The sequence below is a fragment of the Apus apus genome, chromosome 4 (genome assembly GCF_020740795.1).
Source record: "Apus apus isolate bApuApu2 chromosome 4, bApuApu2.pri.cur, whole genome shotgun sequence".
Taxonomy (NCBI): domain Eukaryota; kingdom Metazoa; phylum Chordata; class Aves; order Apodiformes; family Apodidae; genus Apus; species Apus apus.
The window spans coordinates 64253504-64273798 of NC_067285.1; the positions used below are offsets into that span (position 1 = coordinate 64253504).

At 38.0% G+C, this 20295-nt stretch overlaps 1 protein-coding gene across 2 annotated transcripts in view; it reads left to right on the plus strand.

The window, feature by feature from the left end:
• PPP3CA (protein phosphatase 3 catalytic subunit alpha) overlaps positions 1-19852 on the plus strand; it is a 187944-nt gene extending 168092 nt beyond the window's left edge. Inside the window, exons 10-14 of one of the 2 annotated variants that reach the window (XM_051617943.1) lie at positions 955-1029; positions 9671-9755; positions 11980-12077; positions 14762-14791; positions 18099-19852. In XM_051617943.1, the coding sequence (XP_051473903.1) occupies positions 955-1029; positions 9671-9755; positions 11980-12077; positions 14762-14791; positions 18099-18292 (482 nt within the window). In that variant the 3' untranslated portion in view covers positions 18293-19852. The remainder of the gene's footprint in view (positions 1-954; positions 1030-9670; positions 9756-11979; positions 12078-14761; positions 14792-18098) is intronic. The other variant, XM_051617944.1, reaches the window with a different exon arrangement.
• The last annotated feature ends 443 nt before the right edge of the window (positions 19853-20295 follow it).

Below are 20295 nucleotides of genomic sequence, written 5' to 3' on the forward strand. Positions count from 1 at the left end.
GGTTCTGTGACCATGAATGCTCCTCCTGCATCTTTCTTTCTTGGTTGTGGGTTGTTTGGGTTTTTTTCCTCCATGTTTTCCCAGGGGTCTCTCTTACTAATTGCTTGGAACTTTTAAAGATCCAAGAAGCAAAAAGAGTATTTTTCCCTTTCTCTGCAAAACAAAATTCATGGATGTAAGTGCTGATGTTCTGCACAGCTTTTTGTTTATTTCCTTTTTTTTTTTCCATAGATTTTTTCCTTAAAGGCCTCTCAAGGTAGGAAGCTGTTAGTTTCTGGTGGTTGTTAATGTGGAAAGTCTTTCCATTAATCCTGTCAAAGGAAAATATTAAATTTGTCACTAACGTAGGAAAAATTTAGCTGTGTCCCACCTTTCTAATATGCTAAGTCATCATACTTGTCACAGAAGAGGATTTTAATAACCACTTGATTAAAACATTTGAACTTTCAACCTGTGTAGCTAGTGCAAGGCTAGACATGCCTGGTAACCCTTTTAATGATGCTACAAGTAGATGTAGTGGAGTTTATCCTCAATCTGCTAATTATTTCACATATAACTTTGGCTTTTTTGATCTCTGTCCATTTTGTTGGTTCTCAGTTTTGCTGGCATTTTTGTTTGGGTTTTTGGTTTTGGCTGATCTTTCCAGAAAAGCTGGGACCAGGTGAGGGGTAACCTGAGGCTGATTCTTCCCTTCCTGAGTTGCAAATTGCAAAAAAGAGAAATTTTAACACACTATTTTTTTCAGGTCTCATTATTGTGGTGTTTGTTGTATTTGGAACAATTCTAATGGAATCATGTACTTTACTACACAGCATAATTCAAGCTTATATTACTACATGCATAAAACAAGGTCCTTGTTTAAAAAGTAGGTGCCATTTCTGCACTGCTCCAGCTGGAGTTTGCTCTCTGACAGACGGTGGAAGCTTAATATTTTGCATTTGTTTTCCTTTTTAGTGACAGAGATGCTGGTCAATGTGCTGAACATCTGCTCAGATGATGAACTGGGAACAGAAGAAGATGGGTTTGATGGTAAGAGCCTCCTGTCCTTGGTTGAGGTTGTTTGCCTTGAAACTCCTTTAAAAGTTTATTACTGACTCTGGGATATTTTTCTGGATCCCATTTAATTTTGTGCTGCTGAAAACAACTGTTGCGCTAGCATCCATTGGATTTGCTTACTGCATGCTTTAGAAAGAATTAATGGATTTATGCCCTGCTTTAACCCTTTTCATGGTCTCACTCTTCTGGAAGAAAAAAAAAAAGTATTTTCCTCCATGAAATCTGGGTTGCATTGTGAAGGGATCAGATGTTAATATTATGCATTGAGATCCCAGGGATTCCCATAGGAAATTTAATTATATCAATAAAATTATCTTCCTACAATGAAGTAAGCTTCCTGGAGACCTCCTGCCAAAGAGCTGGTACTGCAACTTCAGAAGACATGTAGTTGAAATATTTCATTAGTTGCCTCTTTTAATGCACTTTTGTATCTAAAAGGCTTTAAGAAGTCATATAATAAAAATAAACAACCAAACACAGGTAGAGAGGGTTCTGACCTGACATTTCTTCTAAGAAGAAAGGAATGGTCACTTCTGTTGTCACTTGGGTTGGAATTTACATGATGATTAGTTGCCTCATACCTGTTGATTTGACTCTAAATGATACCTTATATCTTGTAATTTGGGGGTTCTTATAAGTCACTTTATTTAACTAGACATAATTTTCTGTTAGGCTGCGCAAAAGTAAGTTGCAGCTCGCCAGTCTGTTCCTTATCAATTGAGCAAAAATGAAGAAAATCCCATGCCTCTCTAATGTTCTTACTATGAATGCTTTTACTGTTTCAAAAAAAAATCTAGGAAGAGAGCAGAAATATTTAAAAAATTTAAAAGAACCTAGAAAACCTAGCAGTACCAAATATTCTCAAGATATTTGTAGGTAGAATGAATGAACAGAACTTTAAAGTAAGACAAATATTTAATGAAGTTGTAATTAAAAATTAAACTTCTCTCTCAAAGTCTTTATTTTTAATCTTTAGAAGAGGAAGCTAGATCATGGGTTTTGTCAAATGTTTCCTTTGCAATGGAGAAGAGCATGGATGATAGTGCTTTGCTTTTACTCTCAAAAGCCAGATGGAATTCCCCACTCTGTATCTGCCACAGAGTGTGGACATGAACAATTATCTTGAAGGATTTGGGATAAAGACTGAATTTATTGAAACCAGTAATCAGTGGAGAGAAGAAGACACCTGTTTGAATATTGTGCCCAATTTTTTTCTCATTAAATTTAAATAAGTAGCTACTGTGTAATTAAAGCAGCGTGTGAAGCAGTACGGAGGCACAGAATGAGTAAAAACTGTGTCAAATTAAATACAGTAGCAACAAAACCATATGCTTAAAATCCTTGGCTCAAGAAAGCACTTAAGCACAGGCTGAAATCCCGCCGAATGCGATGCCAAAGTTAAGGCTTTATGGGAAGGATTTTTAAATTAATTCATCATTGGCCTGATACTTTCTTTTAAAGTTGTGCTCTCAACTTCTGTTGAGCATAGATAGGCTAACACCTGTTAGTCCTTTTCTAAAATTTTATTGCATCAGAATTCCCATGTCTAAGTTATACTTTAGGAGCCCATTTTCAAAAGCTGAGTCAGAAATGATGAAAGTTGTTAGGGGTCTTTAGAGACAGCAGCCCTTTCCAGCTGCAGGAGGTCTCTGCATCTACCGTGTTTTTTCTGGGAGCACGGTGAACCCCCCTCCCTGTCTTCCTGGGAATTTTACTCTGGCACTCCTCCAGACGTGGAGTCTGCAGCATTGCAGGTGTCTAAGCAGGGAGGCAGGTTGAAATCCTCTGGGCTTGCATGTGTGTGTACTGCATAATGATACCTAACAGCATTAACATTTCCAGATGAGGAATAATTAAACCATTCCCAGTACTGTAATGCTAATACTGTTGTCTAAATTTGCTTTCAGATTTTTTCTGAATGACTGATTTCTCCATGTAAAACATTATTTTAAGGAAGATACTAGAAATTTTGTCATCTTTCGTGCGTATAGCTAAAACCAGAGCTAGTATATGTTTGTGTCTGCTTCCCCTTAGAGCTGTAAAATGGGATCTGTGGCATTGATCGTGCAGCTTGCTGTGGGTGCACTCATGTACCCTCAGCCCACTGGAAATGGTGGGTTCTTAGGGATCATACACATGGAAGAGACTGAAGGACTTGGGCATAAAAGTAAATTTAAGGGTTGATTTAAATGTCAATAGAGGCTGATATCTCTAAGGATGGGTTCTGATTTTATATCTGTACAACACAGAAAAATCCTCTTTCTCTCAGAAATAGTTGAGTTCCCTCTCTTTCCTTGTTTTTTATTCCTTAGAGCATTGTCTTTTGGGGGAGAAGCTACAGATGTATTTCATGTGTGTTCCTGCTGAAACGGACTGAAATGATTATCAGCTTAAAAGTGTTTCTGTAAGGGCTGTATATTGACAGCCTTGTAGTGGTTCAGCATTTCCACCAATAATTTCTGTCCAGCTTCCTTGGAGGACTGCAGCAGTGCAGTCCTGCTTGCCCACTGGCGTTTTTCTTTAGCAGTATTTCCCATAGAAGGAAATGCCTGTTATCTGCAACAGCAGATGCATTTTGTTTGATAGAATGATTCTTTAAAATCATTGCTTATTTTTCTATTATCAGTAGTTTTCAGGGCTCACTGCTGATTTCCTTTTTCTCCTTGCAGTTTGAACATGCCCTGACCTGGGTCCCCACATGTAATGAGAATGATCCATCACTATGGTTTGCACTGATCATTCATTTGTTATCTTCTTACACCTCATTGCCCTCTGTTTTACCCTCTCACTTCCCCCTTCAAAACAAAGCCCCTTAGTATTATTGCCTTACCTCACTGCATGGTGTTCTTGTGAGACATTATTATAATTATTATTATTATTACTATTAATGTTAATATTATAATATTTATTTCTGAGTCATGCATGTTGCATCTAGCCATGAGCAGGATGCTCAACGGCATGTATTCCCATTTTTCTCATCTTTTTAAAAATTGCTTGAGGAAACACATCATAGGGATCTGTGCAACTTATAGGCAGTTCATGTGTATGCTTAGCAGGAGAAAGCCTAACTAGCAATTGTAGTGCTCTTTAGCCCATATCTCCATGCTGGCCTGTATTGGCCTTTTGGTTTCATGTGCTTTAAAAATGAGAGGATATGATAGCTCAAGTTTTTGTATCTCTGGTAGTTTCCTTTGCTGTACTTTCTCCTTCCTGTTGCTTGCTATGGTGGTTGCAGTATAATCTGGTCCTGGGTGAACGTTAGCTCATGTGCTGTATGGTTTGCGTATCTAACATATTGCTTAGCAACAGGAGCTGCAAATACTTCTTCCCAGCCAGCATGTAGTCAGTCCTGGTTTATTTTAATTAGTGACATTTCTGGCCTCATGTGTTTGATTGAAAAAACTGAGCTGCTAATTAAAAGGGTGCAATAATGTAACAGACAGCTTGACACAAATGTACTGCTTGCTTTGTATGTGTTGCTATCATGATTTAGCATAAAGACACTCTGAAATTACCTGCCTTAATTTTTGTATTGCCTTCAACTTTGTAGCTCACAGCCTGCTCATGGAAAAGCCACTGTTGTAGCTCTAGCTGCAGCATTTATTCCTTGGTTGGAAATTCCTTGGTTGGAATACAGCTTCCCCAGCACAGTGCTATAGTCCGAGCCTAAAGGGAATGACCAAGTCAGACATTTCCTGTCGATCCATAACTGGTTCTGGGATGAATACTGGCATACAACATTTGCCACAGCTTTTACCTGCAGTAAACTGCACCTGGGCCAAGCTCTATACCAACTAACTCAAAGGCTGATTGAGCAAAAGCAAAGGCCTTGCCTTTAGGTCTCTGATACTTACCTTGCCTTGATAAGGCCATTCATGGTACTACTTGGGCAGATGAGAGAGCCTTAGCTTTTCAATGAGGTACTTTTTAACTAGGAGAGAAACTGAGGGGCTTTCCCACTGGCTTATGTTTATTCTTCTTCTTAACGAGCAAGGTTGGGCTGCAATGTGTACCTATTCTGTGAGTTGGTGGCAGAGCAGCATTTTAATGTGATCTTTTTATTTATTCATTCATACATTTATTTGGCCAGGTATGGTTGTTTACATGCCCAAAGCATTTTTCCATGTGAGCCATACCTGGGGCATGTCGCTGTGCTCTGCCTCTGAACTCTGAACCAACCCAGCAGCATATATTAGATAAACCAGTGCCCCCAAAACATGTGCCAAAGTGCAGTTATGGCTGGGCCTGAATTCTTGTGCTTGTCCTGCTCTCAAAAATAAGTGATTTGAAAATGCCTTGTACCATGGTGGTGGTTGGATTTGATAACTGCAATCTGCTGGACCACTCAAACAAATGCATGTGTGCAGTAGGTAGCACAGATTTTGGTAGGAGCAGCAGACATCTGTAATAATAAAGTAGGTTTTCAGATACCACATCTCAATAAACTGGAAGAAGTGGCTTGATTCCTCTAGAGGTGTCATCAGGCAGGCACACCCCAAATAAACTGGGGGGATGGGTGCTCCTTTTGAGAAGGGATTGACCTATAGCAGCTGCAATAATGTAGGAGAAAGTAGGCATTCAAGAGGTGGTACCACTGAGGCTAAACATCACTGCTGATCTTCTGCCTGCATGTTCCTTTCCTGCACAACCTACTAACAAGGCTTAAAGCTGAAAAAGCTGTGGATTTTTTTTCCTTTTTTTTCCCCATCATTCTCAATCTGTTTCTTTCCTTTTGGTTGTTCCCTGCCTAATTTATTTCTGTTCTGTTTTTCAGACTTTACTTAAACATTGCGTTTCCATTGGTGTTATCAAATGTTCTGTATTATTTTTATTTTCATTCTGCAAACATCACTGATCTTTTTCTTTCCCCTCCCTTTGGAATTCATAAGAAGATCCCACTTATGCACAGAAGACAGGTATTCAATGAATTGGAAGGCTTAAGCTCCCTTCATTTTCATAATGCTTGATTAGATAATATATAATGTATTATGAAACCAGTGACAGATTTGGGGTTGGCTTTTTAACTCAGTATGGTCTTCTATTTGCTCAATCCTATATCTTGGAATATTTTCAGAGTTTATAACCTTTTTTTTTTCATTGTCCTGCGTTTTAATCTGAAGGTCTAAATTACATTTTCCTATAAATTCTGCATATCCAACTTGCAAGATCTGTGTTTGGAGGCTACAAATCCAAAATCCTAGAGAACTTGTTAAATCACTGAAGTAAGATTCAAAGCTTTTATTCTACCTCCCAAATAATTTTTCCACTCCAACTTCAAACTTGACTGTGTTCATAATTTTTTGGTAAGTTACTTCATGTGGATAGGGTTTGTTTAGATATTGAAAGAAAGGAAATCATGCAATGCTTGCAAATGCTAAAATTAACCCTTTTACCCATAGCCAGTTCTCAGATTGTGACCAGTTCTCTTTCACATAAGTGTATGCTTAAGTGTAGCTGAAGTCATTCATAAGGATTTGCAGTAATGGTAAATTTCAGAATACTAAACCTGAGTATTCACACTTGAAATGTGAGTCCAAGATTTATGTGTAAGTACTTAGGGAGTCCAAGCACTGTAGTTTAGTGGTACTCAGTCAAAACTTACAGGGCAATAAAACATTGTGACTATCAGGTGCACTATTCAGCAAATACTATTTTAAAAAAAAACAAATTGAGTAAAGAAAATAATTACTAGTATTTAGTAAATGTATAAAAATGTAAGTCATTTTTACAGATCTGTTGCAAATTAGGAAATTCAGTGGAGAGCAAAATCTTTTAAAGTGTATTTTTTAGTAAGCTTTTATATGTATTAATGCGAGAAAAAATACTACCTCTGAGCCTGTTGTGTTTTATGATGAAGTATTTTTTTTCTATTCTTAATTTATATGTAAGTGTAGGACATTGTATTTCACTTTGGTCATAAATTGTATTTCCAGTTTTCAGTTCTCATCTCTTTTGGAAGTTAAACAGTGTGACTGAAAAAAGGTCAAATAGACTTATAAGGTCAACTAGAACAGTGTGGGTTTGTAATAAGCAAGTGAGGATAATGACACTTGGGGGAAAAAGAAAAATTGTGTTTAAGTGCTTTCAGGCTAAAAGAAGGCTGAAAACCATGTCTTGTGTATCTTGAGAGTACAATTCAGTGAGATGGTACTAACTGAGGTGGGAATGTGCCCCCCTCTATTTCCTGAAGAACCCTCTAAATCATTGCTGTTTAAGTTTTTCATAGCTGTTATGAATATATTATATTTAATTCAGATACAGCTGAATTACAGCTGTTTCCATCACTTTCTGGTCTAGAACTAGACATTCACGCCTAAGACTTTGTATTTATATTTTTTATATATTTTCCTTATATTTTTTTTTATATGTGGGAGATCTGAGACCCATCGTGCTGAGCATAGTTTCTTCAGTTTGAACTTCAAGATACATGTGTATAATATCAAGACACTGTAGGAGGACAGTTAGAAATGCGTGTATATAATGAATTTAATAGCTGCCCCAAAAGGTGGATGCATGCAAAAATAGCATGCATGACTGTAAGACATCTAGTTGACACTCCTCAGCAGACGTATGGACATACCCAACACCCAAGTGTACAGTTATCAACGTCTGAGCAGGCAGATTGTGACAGCTGTGGGCATACAGGAGGTAGCTCGTGTGGACCCATTTGTACACGGGCTGTTATCTGTGCTATTTGTTGCCACAGTTGCTTACCTTTCTTTTAAACAGCTCTAGGAGTTGAGAGTTGACTTTATTTTCAAAGTTTTTTTGTGAAGGATGGCTCTTTGTTTTAAAATTCAAGCACAAGGAAAAAAAAAAAGTGCATCCTTTTTAACCCTCCTAAAATGCCAGGGTGTCAGCCAGGCCACCTAGTCATCTAGTTAGTCTCATGAAGCAATGCTTGCCTTTCCAGCAGTAGTCTCAAACTGTCACAAAATTAATTGTAATTGAGAAATCTGCAGTAGGAAAGGTGATGGTGCCTGACAGTAAACCCACGAGGCTGCCATCAGCAGAGATGCATGGAGGTAACTGAAGCTGAGAATTGTCAAAGTCGGCTCTGAGAAGTGCCCAGCAAATCTCCTGTGTGGCAGCGCTGGACCCAGAGCAGCCCAGAGGGGCTGGGACCACAGAGAGGAGAAGCAGCATGTGAGACCCTGGTGCTGCTGAAGCAACTGGGACTTCTGCCACTGAGTTCAGTAAAGCCCTTGTTTTGATAGGAGCCTGTTTGACTGAAGTCACTTTGTGCTCATAATACAATGAGGAAGGGTTTGTGTGGCAAGGCCCTGTAGCTTGTCACGTCTTGCATCCATCCACCTTTGGCAGCATCTTGGTCCTCTGCCCAGTGCTCTGCTGCCACCTCAGCTCCTTGGCACTGTCACCTCTGCTACCATACCTCATTTTTAGCCCTTTCTGCTCTTCTAGCTTCTGTGAAGGACTCCACTTTATAAAATGAATTCGGCTGCTAGCAATTGAAAATAGAAATTTTCAATTTTGTCCTTGAATTCTGGAGCAGTGAAGAAGAAAGTGTTGTTGTGATGGGTGGTCTCAGGTTGCACCCTTGAACCTCCAAACCAGGAGCTGCCAGGCAGCATCCCTGCAAGCCAAGGTTATCTTTAGTTCAGAAACCATTGGGAGAAATCTTCATGACATATGTGATTATGATTGTGATACTAAGTAAACCAGGTTCATTTAATTATAATATGGCATTTTCTTGGGGATGTGAGTGATCTGTATTAAAAGAAGTGCCCTGTTCTGATAACATAGTACTCTTTGCTTTTCTCGTTCAGGTGGTACTCTCTGTTCTCTCTTGGATGCAAGATGATACCCTAGGTTTTGATGATACCCAAGCAACAAATAGACACACAAACTTAGCTGAACTGTAGTCTCTGTTCCAGCAGATTTTTTTTTGAGGCAGGTTATTATGTGAGTTTCAAAGTAATTGTAATTTTGAGCAGGCCATAGCAGTGACAGAAGAAAGTTCCATCTATAGAACTCTTAACTACTGCCAGCCAACACAACCCCTGCCATTTCACACTGGTTTTCAGGACTCCGCCTTTAGTTTTTATCACCATTTAAATACTTTTTAAATAGGGATGGAAAACCCCTAACTGCACCCTCTTGGCCTTAAGTTTAACTCAATCACTTTTTTATAGAAAACTAAGTGAAACATGACTGGTTTTCACTTAAAATTGTAAGATTATGAAATAGATGTTAACTTCATTGTCATTTAACTTTTAACTTCTGCTTTTATGGTTTGGGCAGCATTCATGTTAACTATCTTTTTGGTATTTTTACCATCTTCTATGAAACTTGTTTTTAAAAGAGTCTGTTCTCTGAAAATTTTTTTCAATTGGGAAAATAGCATACATTGATGGAAAAACATGCAGCTTTAATGTGTAGCAGGAAAAGGATCACCTCTGTAAAGGTACTAATAACTAGATTGTTCAAAAGTGAGCTGTAAATAATAAAAAATAATAGGGTTTTTTTTCCTTTTTGACTGCAAATGCGGCTTAACTTGGCAAACCATGGATATGTTTTTTCTTGTATTTAGAGTTCAGAATAGTATTGTATTGTTTACAAATCCCTATAACTGTTTTTAATGTGTTTTCTATAGGAGCAACAGCTGCTGCTCGGAAGGAGGTTATAAGGAACAAGATAAGAGCAATAGGAAAAATGGCTAGAGTTTTCTCAGTATTAAGGTAACATTTTTTTGCTGTTTCAGGTTTTTTAATGCTAAAACACATCTTTGAATGATTACTCAGAGCAGTCTACTGTTAATTAAATTAAATAGCAGATTTGATGTTTTAATGTACCATTCAACTGAGTTTTACTGGAACGTTTTAAAGATTGTTTTATTTATACAGTATTGCTATTTATTATGGGTCTGAATAAACTTCCTCAGGACATTTGCTGAACATAAAACAAACCAACAGAAGTTATTGGCAAAGAAAATTGCAATTACCCTTTTTTTAAAGACTTGCACGCCAGGTGTACTAATTAACTCTTTGCCACTGCAAGACAAGACTTAACTGTAGAGAAAAGGGTATGTTCCACATCATGTCTCATTAAAAAGGATGCCAACTGTCCCACTTTACTACCACAGTTGTTACTCACAGCCATGAGTAAAGATGATTAAAGATGAAAGCATTAGGGTCCTTTAACTAAAAATCCAGGAAATCATTGTGCAGATAACAGCAACTTATTTCCTTGGGCTTCACTTCCCTGAACACATAAGTAACTAATTGCTACACAATGTTTAGAACTTTCCATTTGATGTCTCTAAGCAGAAGAGAAAACATGCTGTACTGTGCTGTGCTGAAGTCTAAATATGGAAAACACAGTTCTCCCTCCCTTTCAGCAGAGGGATTTTTTTTCTCACAATACCATGTGTTACTCTGTTGTAGTCAGTTTACGGCTATTATGGTTACTGCAAAATCAAGGAATTTTTAAAAAATGTATTGGAATTATTCTATGACTGATATAAAAAGAGGAAATAAAAATACCTGCTTGAAGAGTACACTCTTAATTTCAGACGAAATTCTCAAGCTTGCTTGTTTGAAACTCTTCTGCAGCATGCAAGCAGTGGGCAGGTTGTCAGTGGGGCTTTACATGAACACAGGAGTTTGCCCACACATTGCAGATTGCAGCAGCACAGCTTTAAATAGCTGACTGAGATGGAGGGCTTTGCACCTGGGGTTTCCAAGGTGTTATATGTGGATTACTAGTGATGCACAAGCTACTTCAAAGCAGTACCCATAAAAAAAGAAAAGTTGGCACCCTACCTTTTCCCTTAAAAAGATGGGGGAGCAATCAAATGTTTCCACCTGCTCCTCTGTACCAAGTCTGGCAGAGAGCCTGGATTTGACATTGGCACCACCTTCATAAAACAGCATGATTATTTTTCTTTTATGATAGTTGAGTAAACAAAGTTTGGGAAACTTGGCTTTCTCCCATAACCTTCAACTGCAGCTTCTGGATCTACTGTATATTGTTGCAGAGCACCTTTTGAAATGTAGGATCAATTCAACAGAAACCTGGAGTTAAATATACAGAAAGACCTGAAATTGGTTTATCAGCTGATAGATTTGGGTTTTGATAAATTGCAGATGATTGACATCACCTATATGTCAAAGACTTTTCAAAGGGAATTTTGTGGCAGGATCCTTTCAAGGGTTTCAGGGATGGAAGAAGAATACAACGTGATTCTTGTGTGTTTTGTTTAAAGTGACATGCATGGGCCCCATATCTTAGGGTTTTAGCACTGTTTGAAACTTTGAGCACTTTTAAATTATTTCACAAAAATCGACATTTTGAGGCATTGAAGAAAATCAGTCTTGATTGTTCACTGAAAAGCTGTCAAATTCATCTCAGAGTTGTTTTTGAAGACCAGCAAAACATATTTAAGTTTTTGAAAACATTTTTCTTGAATCCAGTATCATTTCTAGCATTCAAAACTATTAAGAACAGTACTGGTAAGGATGAAAGTGCTTATTAATTTTAATGAGCTTTTAGCTGCCTTTTTTTTTAAGTGGCTGATGATCATTAATAAATAATGCACCTGAATGCTAGTGCAGACAAAATTTTAGTCTCACAGCATGAGACACTTAAATGTGTTGTTGGCAATAACTCCTCCTTTGGTCCTCCTCATATCGATTCTGTGACTTTATATATATATATTCAAATGTATGTCATACCTTGTTTTGTAGATGCAGGTTATAGTGTTAACTATAGTAGGAGTCCAAGCATGGTGTGGTACAAAGGTGAACCACTTATGCAGGTTCAGTCTGTCCTGGTAAAGAGATTTGAGATAAACAAGTAATTGCAGGGCATGTGTAGCTAAGATATGTTCCATGTTTGTTTTTTTTTAAAGACAATTAATTACTTACTTTTGATTTGTGTTTTATTGGGTTTTTTTTTCTGCAGAGAAGAGAGTGAAAGTGTGCTGACGCTGAAAGGTTTGACTCCAACAGGAATGCTGCCCAGTGGTGTGCTCTCAGGAGGAAAACAAACACTGCAAAGCGGTAAGCATGTTTGCCTGTGTGTGTCATTATGTGTAAAAAAAGTAATTGGTTTTCAATGGCAGAACTCAAGAAAAGTAACGACAGTCTTCTCAGAAAAAAATCCAAAGGACAGAATAAAAGAGGCAGTCTGTTGTACTGGAGGATTTATGAGCAGTTCATGTAAGGCCACCTCTCAAAACTTATTATGTACTACTGATTTTTAAAGAAAGAGGGGGGAAAAAATGTCCATGGAAATCAGAATGGTAAATCAGCATTGCATGTGAAGTGCGCTTGTTCCACAGTTTACAGCATCTTTTGGGGTTTTTTCAGAGCAGTCTTTGATACAGAGAGTACTGAAGGTTCAGCTTAGATAATGACATTCAAACTATTTATTTTATCTGATTTGTTCTTCCTCATAGAGAATCACCAATGGAAAATAGCTCTAGAATTAGATTTTCTCTCCTAACAGTTCTAGGTGACAGCATGAGAAAAATTTTTCTCTGATTTAAGCCCAAGTGAAGGGAGGCTCTTAAAAACACCATGCTTGCCATGTACACAAACACAATACAGATTGTCAGTTCAGTTTTATACCAAGTGCTTCTCGTTACAGGAGATCCGTAAGTCTATAGTAGGGCTGCCTTTCATGAAATATTCCTTTTTGAATAAAGAGATGCAAAATATTTAATTTACTACTATAAGCTCTTCTTTTTATTCTATGTGTATTGCTGTAGAGCATATTGCAGGCATACAAAAATGTCTCTTGCTTATTGAGGTTCTTCTGTTGGCATAAGGTGTAAGAATAGAAATGCTTTATAACCTTAACGCAGTCTCAGCCTCTTGTTTTCCTTCCTGAAGCAGTACTTCTCTGTACTTTTCCCTTTATTGTCTCTCTTACGTAGAAGATTCAGGTATATGGAAGTAAACCTTTTTTTTCCCTTTTTTTCTCTTTCCTTTTTTCTTCTTGACGACTTGTGTGTTACAGACACAGTAACGTTCTGCTTTGAAAATGCTGCACTATGATTCCCCATGATGCCTTTCTTAATGGGGTTGTGGTCTTTACTTAGGCTTTTCTCTGTATAGTTGCTTTACATTTGTCAGAAAATTTGATCCGAGGAGACTGCTATTGTTGCCCTGGAAAAATATTAGGAATTGAAAAGAATTTGAGAAAATTGCCTGAAGTTCTTGTTACAAATGACTAAAAGGAAAATCTCCTCATACTGCAGTATTCTGGCTTAGTAAAACATTACTATACACAAGCTTCTCCATTAGTTAACACGTAGTAGGACCCCATTCACCAAACAAACTGAAGCTTATGTAGTTTCTGTAAGCACACATTCATATTACCATATGTCTTTAAAGAAAATACGAGTAGTATGTTCTGTTGTGGAAGTATACATTTTAGTCGTCATTTCTTTTCTAATGTGTCAGTGCTGGTTTGGATCTGGTTATTCTTCTTAATTTCTCATCCTAGTTATCGTGTTGTTTTTTTTCTTTTATGTTTGCATTGGTTTTGTTCCTTTATTTTTTGCCATCTCTCTTGCTCTGTAGCTTGAGAGGCATAGGCTTACCTTGGTGCATGTGGGTTAGCTCCTCTCATTTCCCCATGCAGCAAGATAACAGTATACATATTTTAGTGTTTATCTCAGTCCATATTTAACATCCTAAATATATATTTTAAAAAAAGGCATTTTATGGAAGACCAAAAAAGCTTTTACATAGGAGGAAATAAGACAAAAGAATTCCTAAAAACCAGAGAAGTTCTTGAAAATCAAAATTACTTTTTCAGTATTTGAGCTGTACCATTGCTATATTGGATTGCATTTGCTGATTTGCATCAGCTTCTAAATCTCTAACCGTAGAAGCAAATTCATGCAGAAGCTGATTGGTAGAACTTGAATGAAATTGTCTTTAATGACAATGAATGGTTTCACAGAGTGTATTCATAACACTGCAGCAGCCTCCCAATTACAAACTTTTCCCTCTCTGATCAGCCTTTGCAATTTTGGAGGTCAGCAGCTTTCAATCTTCCATCTGTGTCCACTGATTTAAATAAAATATTAGAAGAAAGCTGTTTTCAGAGATTGGGTTGACAAAAAGGATGCTTACAGATGGAGCAAACTGGGCAAGATTGCAAGCAAAGACAAAACTGTCTAAGCAAATTCTGTCCCATGCTGTGGGGAGGTTTCTTTTAGTCAGAAGACAGGAAAAAAAAAAGTCATTCTGAGAAGTTACATATGTGGCTCTTTTGCCTTGTGCTGGCAGCTAATACTTGTCAAGCTGACATTGTAAGTGGTATGAATTTTGTGTGATGGCTTTATGCCATTTTTCATTCTCTTTTGACAGGGCAAATCAAACTGCTTTTATTCAAAGCTGGGAGAATTATACAATAACCTTTCCAGGTCAGATGTGCAATATGGAAGACATTTTCATTTTGTAGTTCTTTTGAGTCAAAAGAAAACTACTCAAATGTGTCTTTAAAAACTTCTAGTTTGTGAAACTTCTGCTTCAAAACAAACTATAGCTTAATTCAATCTATGAATTATTGTTTATGTGTAAGCATTTCTCTGTGTGTCTATTTTGCCAAAATCCAGCACTTACAGTAACATTAGTGTTGTAGTTCCTTTGCTGTTCTCTGACTTGTTCTTAGAGTTAAAATCCTCTGCTCATTTTTCTCATTCGTTTTGCTACCCCTTTCTTCTCTTCAGCTACTGTTGAGGCTATTGAGGCTGATGAAGGTAAATTGGCCAGTCCCCTTTCTGTTGGTGCCACAACAGATAAGGGCTCTGCTGGGTGTATTCATTTTGCTGTAGCTTGTACAGATTGTGTGGGTGTTGGGCTAACAATCGTGGCTCGGTATTAACCAAAATGTAATTGCTTTAAAGGGGAAAATGTTATATTTTTTGTTGTTTCCTTTTGTGTTGCTGCTGTTGTGATTTGTTGGGGTTTTTTTCTTTCTGAAAGTTACAATCATGTTGGAATTGTTGTATGTTGAACTAAGCACTGAATAATGCCACAGTAGGAGATCAGGGCACTTGGATTTCGTGGGACATAACTCGGCAGCAGCTCATAAATGCTCTGTGACACATAGCTCAAAAGCCATGCACTGGAGGCTGGGTCTTGTCTGCCTCAAACCATCCTCAGCAATCTCTGGTCAAGGAAAGCACACAGCTTTTTCTAAATATTCTCTCTTTTTTCTTATATTTTTGGTTTGTTCCCTTTTTTTCCTTTTTTTTTGTTTGGTTTGATTTTGTTGGGTTTTGTTTGTTTTGGGTTTTTTCTTGCTTTTTTTCTTCTTTGCATCAGTTTGTTTCCTTTCTTTTAGGTCACTCGTAAAAAACTTTTATTGGTCTTTTGTTACAGTTCAGCATGTTTCTGTTTCTCTTTAAAAGTAAAACAACATGAGGCATTTGTCTACAAGATGTCTGCTTCCTCTGGTAGTGGCAGTTTACACACTGGATATTTACATTAGAGCAGCCATTAACACCAGCACCATTTTAGCTACAGTAAAGTAACTGGCTGCATCCAAATGTTTCTGAATGTTTAGTATTGAAAACTGTGGTGCTGTATCAACAGACCTCTAATTTAACCCTCAAGCAATTTTAAGTGCTACCACTAAAACATAAATAATCATGCATTACAATGTAGAGGCACAATATTAATCTGCATTCTAAAGTTTTGGAAGAAGAATTTTCAGAATTCCCCTTTAAAACAAAATTCTTCAGTTGTATTTTGTTCTTGCCCCTCAAATTGTCTGTGGGTATTTTTTTTTAGCTAATTAAAAAACATAATGATCTGATGATTGCTGTCCTTTGCTAAGATGTGCCCATTTGGCCAGTTGAATTTGTTTTTGATTTTTGTAAAGCAGTGAATAAAATTACAGAACAAACAAGTAAGAGAAAAATACAACTGCTTTCTAAATAGCAGTGAGTAAGCTGCTATTTATGTTGGAATTATCTATTCCTATTGGCAATCTTTAATCTGCAGTGTGCATACTTGTTGACAGTTTGGCTGTTTTCTGTGATTTTCTGTGACTATGTGTTGTGTTTTAGTATACTCTCAATGTAAACTGCTAATACTCATTGTCTGACCAGCAACTACAGCAGAGCACCTTCCTCAGTGTTACAGACACTAACACATAACGTGTCTGCTTGAAATGCAATTGATTGAATGTGCCCCTAGTCCAGCAATATGCACCCTTCAAGTTAATTCTTGATTTGCCATCCTTGGTAGTTAGATGCTGTAACTGTAGTCGCAATGGCTAGTCCATGTAGATGAAGCTAATGATGGAGAAAACGTTTCATTTTTTGCCAATTGTCCCTCTGTAGTTTGGTTCAGGGTCTGGTAACACCAACTGGGCTGTGCTACTGGCCAGCTCTAGGACACAGCAAGTGTTTCAGCTTCAACACGGCCATCCGTTAAACTATTGTTTTAAGGGATTGGTCTGGGTGCTTGTTAGACATCTTTATTTGGTGGTAGAAGATAAAGTAAAACAAAGCAAAACAAAACAAAACACATTTGAAAAAACTCACTGTAGGGTCTGTTCTGTTTTCACTGCTCCATCCTGGCTCACTTGACTAATCACCATTATGATGTTGTTGTTGTTGATCTGAGTTGAAGTATAACACATGTTAAAACTCATTCACTTCACAAAGTTCCAATATAACGTTTGTGAAACTGGCTAAGGAACTAGATCCTGAGGCAAACAGGATCTACCCATTTTCACAGAAATGGTTGGCAAAAATACCAGCATGAAAATGTTTTTCTCAATCCCCCCCAAAATGCAAGGAGTGGTAGATTGGTACCAGGGATGTTCTGGGGCTTGGGGGCTTGTTCACTTTTGTTCTTAACAGAAGTTACCAGCTTGTCTAGAATTGGGACTGCATATTGGAAGGAGGGCAGGAGTACTTCAGGGTAAAGAGAAGACAAAGGGAGGGAAGGAATATTGAATTTGATCTTTGAAACTCCCCTACCATTTTCTCCCCAGCAAGTTTGCAGTTTCCTGGTACTTACACACCATTTCTGCTCTATGGCATGTTAAGATAGAGGCATAGCAGAAGTGCCAGTTCTGGAAGTGCAGTGCATTGATTTTGTACAGATAAGAGAAAAACACACAGAAGGCTATGACAGATTATCTACAGAGCTGTTACCTGCTGTTTGCCTGTGGTGCTTTTTTCTCTTTTGCTTTAAATCTAGAAATATTCAACACTTCAATTAATCAGAGGACAAAAAACAATTTTAAAAAAAAGGTAAAAATCACACTCTACAAATGCCTTCCCCAGCCTGTGGCCACCTTCTGAGGTCAGTGTGGCCTCATCAGTGTTGCTGCTGAAGGGCAGATGAAAAGTCCCCAGGTTCAGTTGGAACTTTCGTCCTTTATCAGTGCGTTTCCAAAGTTAAATTGTACAAACATGCGACAATTATTATATCCCTGGTCTGTGTTGCACAGCGTTACCGCTGTTTGACTCAAGCTGCTTACTAGAATTCCAGGGAGGTGTCAGGGAGGGCAACTGCCCCGAGCGATCCACAATCAGCTCGCCTGTGTGGAGAACATAAGGCAACCCATAGCTTTAATGTACATCCTGCAGACTGGCCCCATCGTGTCAGCACCATCAGTAACTGGGCAGTGCTTTTTACCCTGGTGTTTGAAAGTCAAATGAGAGTTTTGCCGGGTTAAGGATGTTCCAGTGAGGCACGATGTCTTCAAGGCTGTAAGTGATAAAGACAAATGCTAATTCACTGGCTGATGGCTGTGCCATAAGCATGGTTCCTAATTGCAAACTGTAGTTTCATGTCAGCGTTTTAAGCTGAAGCCCAGAGGACAACAAAATACTGGAAGTTGATCTTGATGAAAAATAGTTGTGTTGGCAGGAGATGGTGGTGGTGAACCCCCAGCTCTTTCTGAGTACGGTAAGGAGTCGGTCGTGTTGTCAGATCTCATTGCCGCCTTTGCAAAGAAGGACTTTCGCATCCATTGCTAAGCTGGGGGAAAGCTGCCAAGAGTTTTACCTTGCTAATTTTACCTTTTAATAATCCTTTATTTAGCTATCAAAGGATTTTCACCCCAACATAAGATCACTAGCTTCGAAGAGGCCAAAGGCTTAGATCGAATTAATGAGCGAATGCCTCCGCGCAGAGACGTGCCATCCGATGCCAACCTTAACTCCATCAACAAGGCAATCTCCACAGAGACTAATGGCACGGACAGCAACGGCAGTAATAGCAGCAATATTCAGTGACCACTGTCTGGGGCGGGGGGTTGAGCTGCAGGGCGCGATGGGGTTGCTGCACATCAGCAGTGGGATGTTCTTGCCTCTGATAACAGCTTACCTGCTCTGGGGGCCAGGTGTTGGATTGAGTTTACAAAAATCATCTACGAAGAGATCGTCAACTTTAATTTGGTGGGGGGTGGGGGGGGTGGGGGAGAGACACCTCCTTTGGATATGCCTTTAAAATGCTTATAGAAAAATGAAAGCTCATGCTGGTATATATTGCAAAGTTAGGGGAATGAACATGTTTTCCTACTGCATTGGGAACGTCTAGGTATGTTACTGAAAGGCCTTTTATTCTGTTACTGGACATGAAAACTTTGTTTAATTTCTTACTAACTATTGTACGTTTACAGTTGCAGCACTAAACATGGACAACATCAAAACATTTTTAACAAAATGTACAAACTAAATAAGGACTATTTATTGATAATGTTTTGCTACTCTTGTCAGACAATGGCTATGAAATAAATTAGGCAGTCTTTAAAAATATAGAGAAAAAAAGAAAAAAAAAAGAATGTTGGAAATTTGTTTAAAATGCAAAAAAAAAAAGAGAAAGAGAGTGAGAGAGCGAGCGAGAGCGACAGTTTAATTTTGTACAGATTATGCTTACCTCAGGTTTCTTTAGTGTGCTTCAATGCCCTTCTTTAAATATAAGACTTATATTACTAATTTGGCAGCGATTATCCTTTTCTTTGTTTAAAAAAAAACAACTGGAATAATGATAACATTTATCTTTTTTTGCTGTTTATATTTAGGGGGGTTTGGTTTGGGGGGTTTTCTGGGTTTTTTTGGTAAATCAAGTCTTGGTTGTGGCTTGCTGAATTTAAATATTTATGAGTGGTGCATTTTTAAGTATAGTGAACAAGACACCATATTAAGTGCAGTGAAAAGCATCTATATTCTGTAAAAATCTGCCTATGCATGTTTTTTAAGAAAAAATGGCTGTATAGGCCTGTATGGGACTGTAATGCGCTTAGTGGTCTGACTTATACTGGAAATGTATGTATACTGGCGTACTTTATATTCTCTAAAAAAACAATGCTTAATGCCTTTGAAATTTTGTAATCAAAAAAAAAGCTTTGAAAAATTTAAGGAAAGAGTATTCTTAAAGTTTTTAACATAAGCTTGTCAGTGCACATATAGATGGGTAGCATGTTTAGCAAACCTTGTGAAATTTAAATAAGTTTGTAGTTACATGTGAAATTCTAAATGCATGATAACTGTTAATGTCATAATGGTTTAGTCATTTTGTTCTGTTCTGTCATGTGCCACAAAATGTGTAATTTTTTCACTTTTTTCCCTTTGTATATCAGTTACGGGTTTCAACTGGCTCATTCTGAAAAAGAAACAACACAAAACAGTCCATTGATATTTTTTAACAATTGTATAAGTGCCCAAGTAATTCACTACAGCCTACAGCCTTGCCTTTGTAATTTGACTTCGAAATGTTGGCAATCAAAGCATGCACTTGTAACAATGAAAGAAGCATTTTATATTACTACTCAATAAAAATGTGCATGAACTTGAGCGCTCTTCCCTTTCTTGCTGGCTCCGTGGCAGAAGCTCACGCAGGCTGGCGCGCATGTGCGCTTGTTGCATCCTTTTGCTTCGGACAGGAGAAGACCCTTGGTGTAAGAGAAGAATGGCTTGTTTCATGATTCAAGGTCAGTTCTTTACTAAGGCAAAAAAATCAGTTATTGCCTAACCATTTTAGGCTATGGAATGTCTGCAGACCTCCCCAAAGTTCTGGTTAGGAGGTTGGGTTTTCACTAAAATGAGTAGGAGGTGTGCCACAAGTGGAGTGCAGAGGGAAGACGTGCCCTCTTTTCACTCCCTCATCTGGACTGTTTGAAAAGGTCCGTTAGTATCTTTTATGATGTTCCTTTATGGGAAAAAAATAATTCAACTGTTGCAGATTTCAAGTGCTCTCTCATTTAGCCAGAGGTGAACTGTCAAAGCTCTGTCTTCTT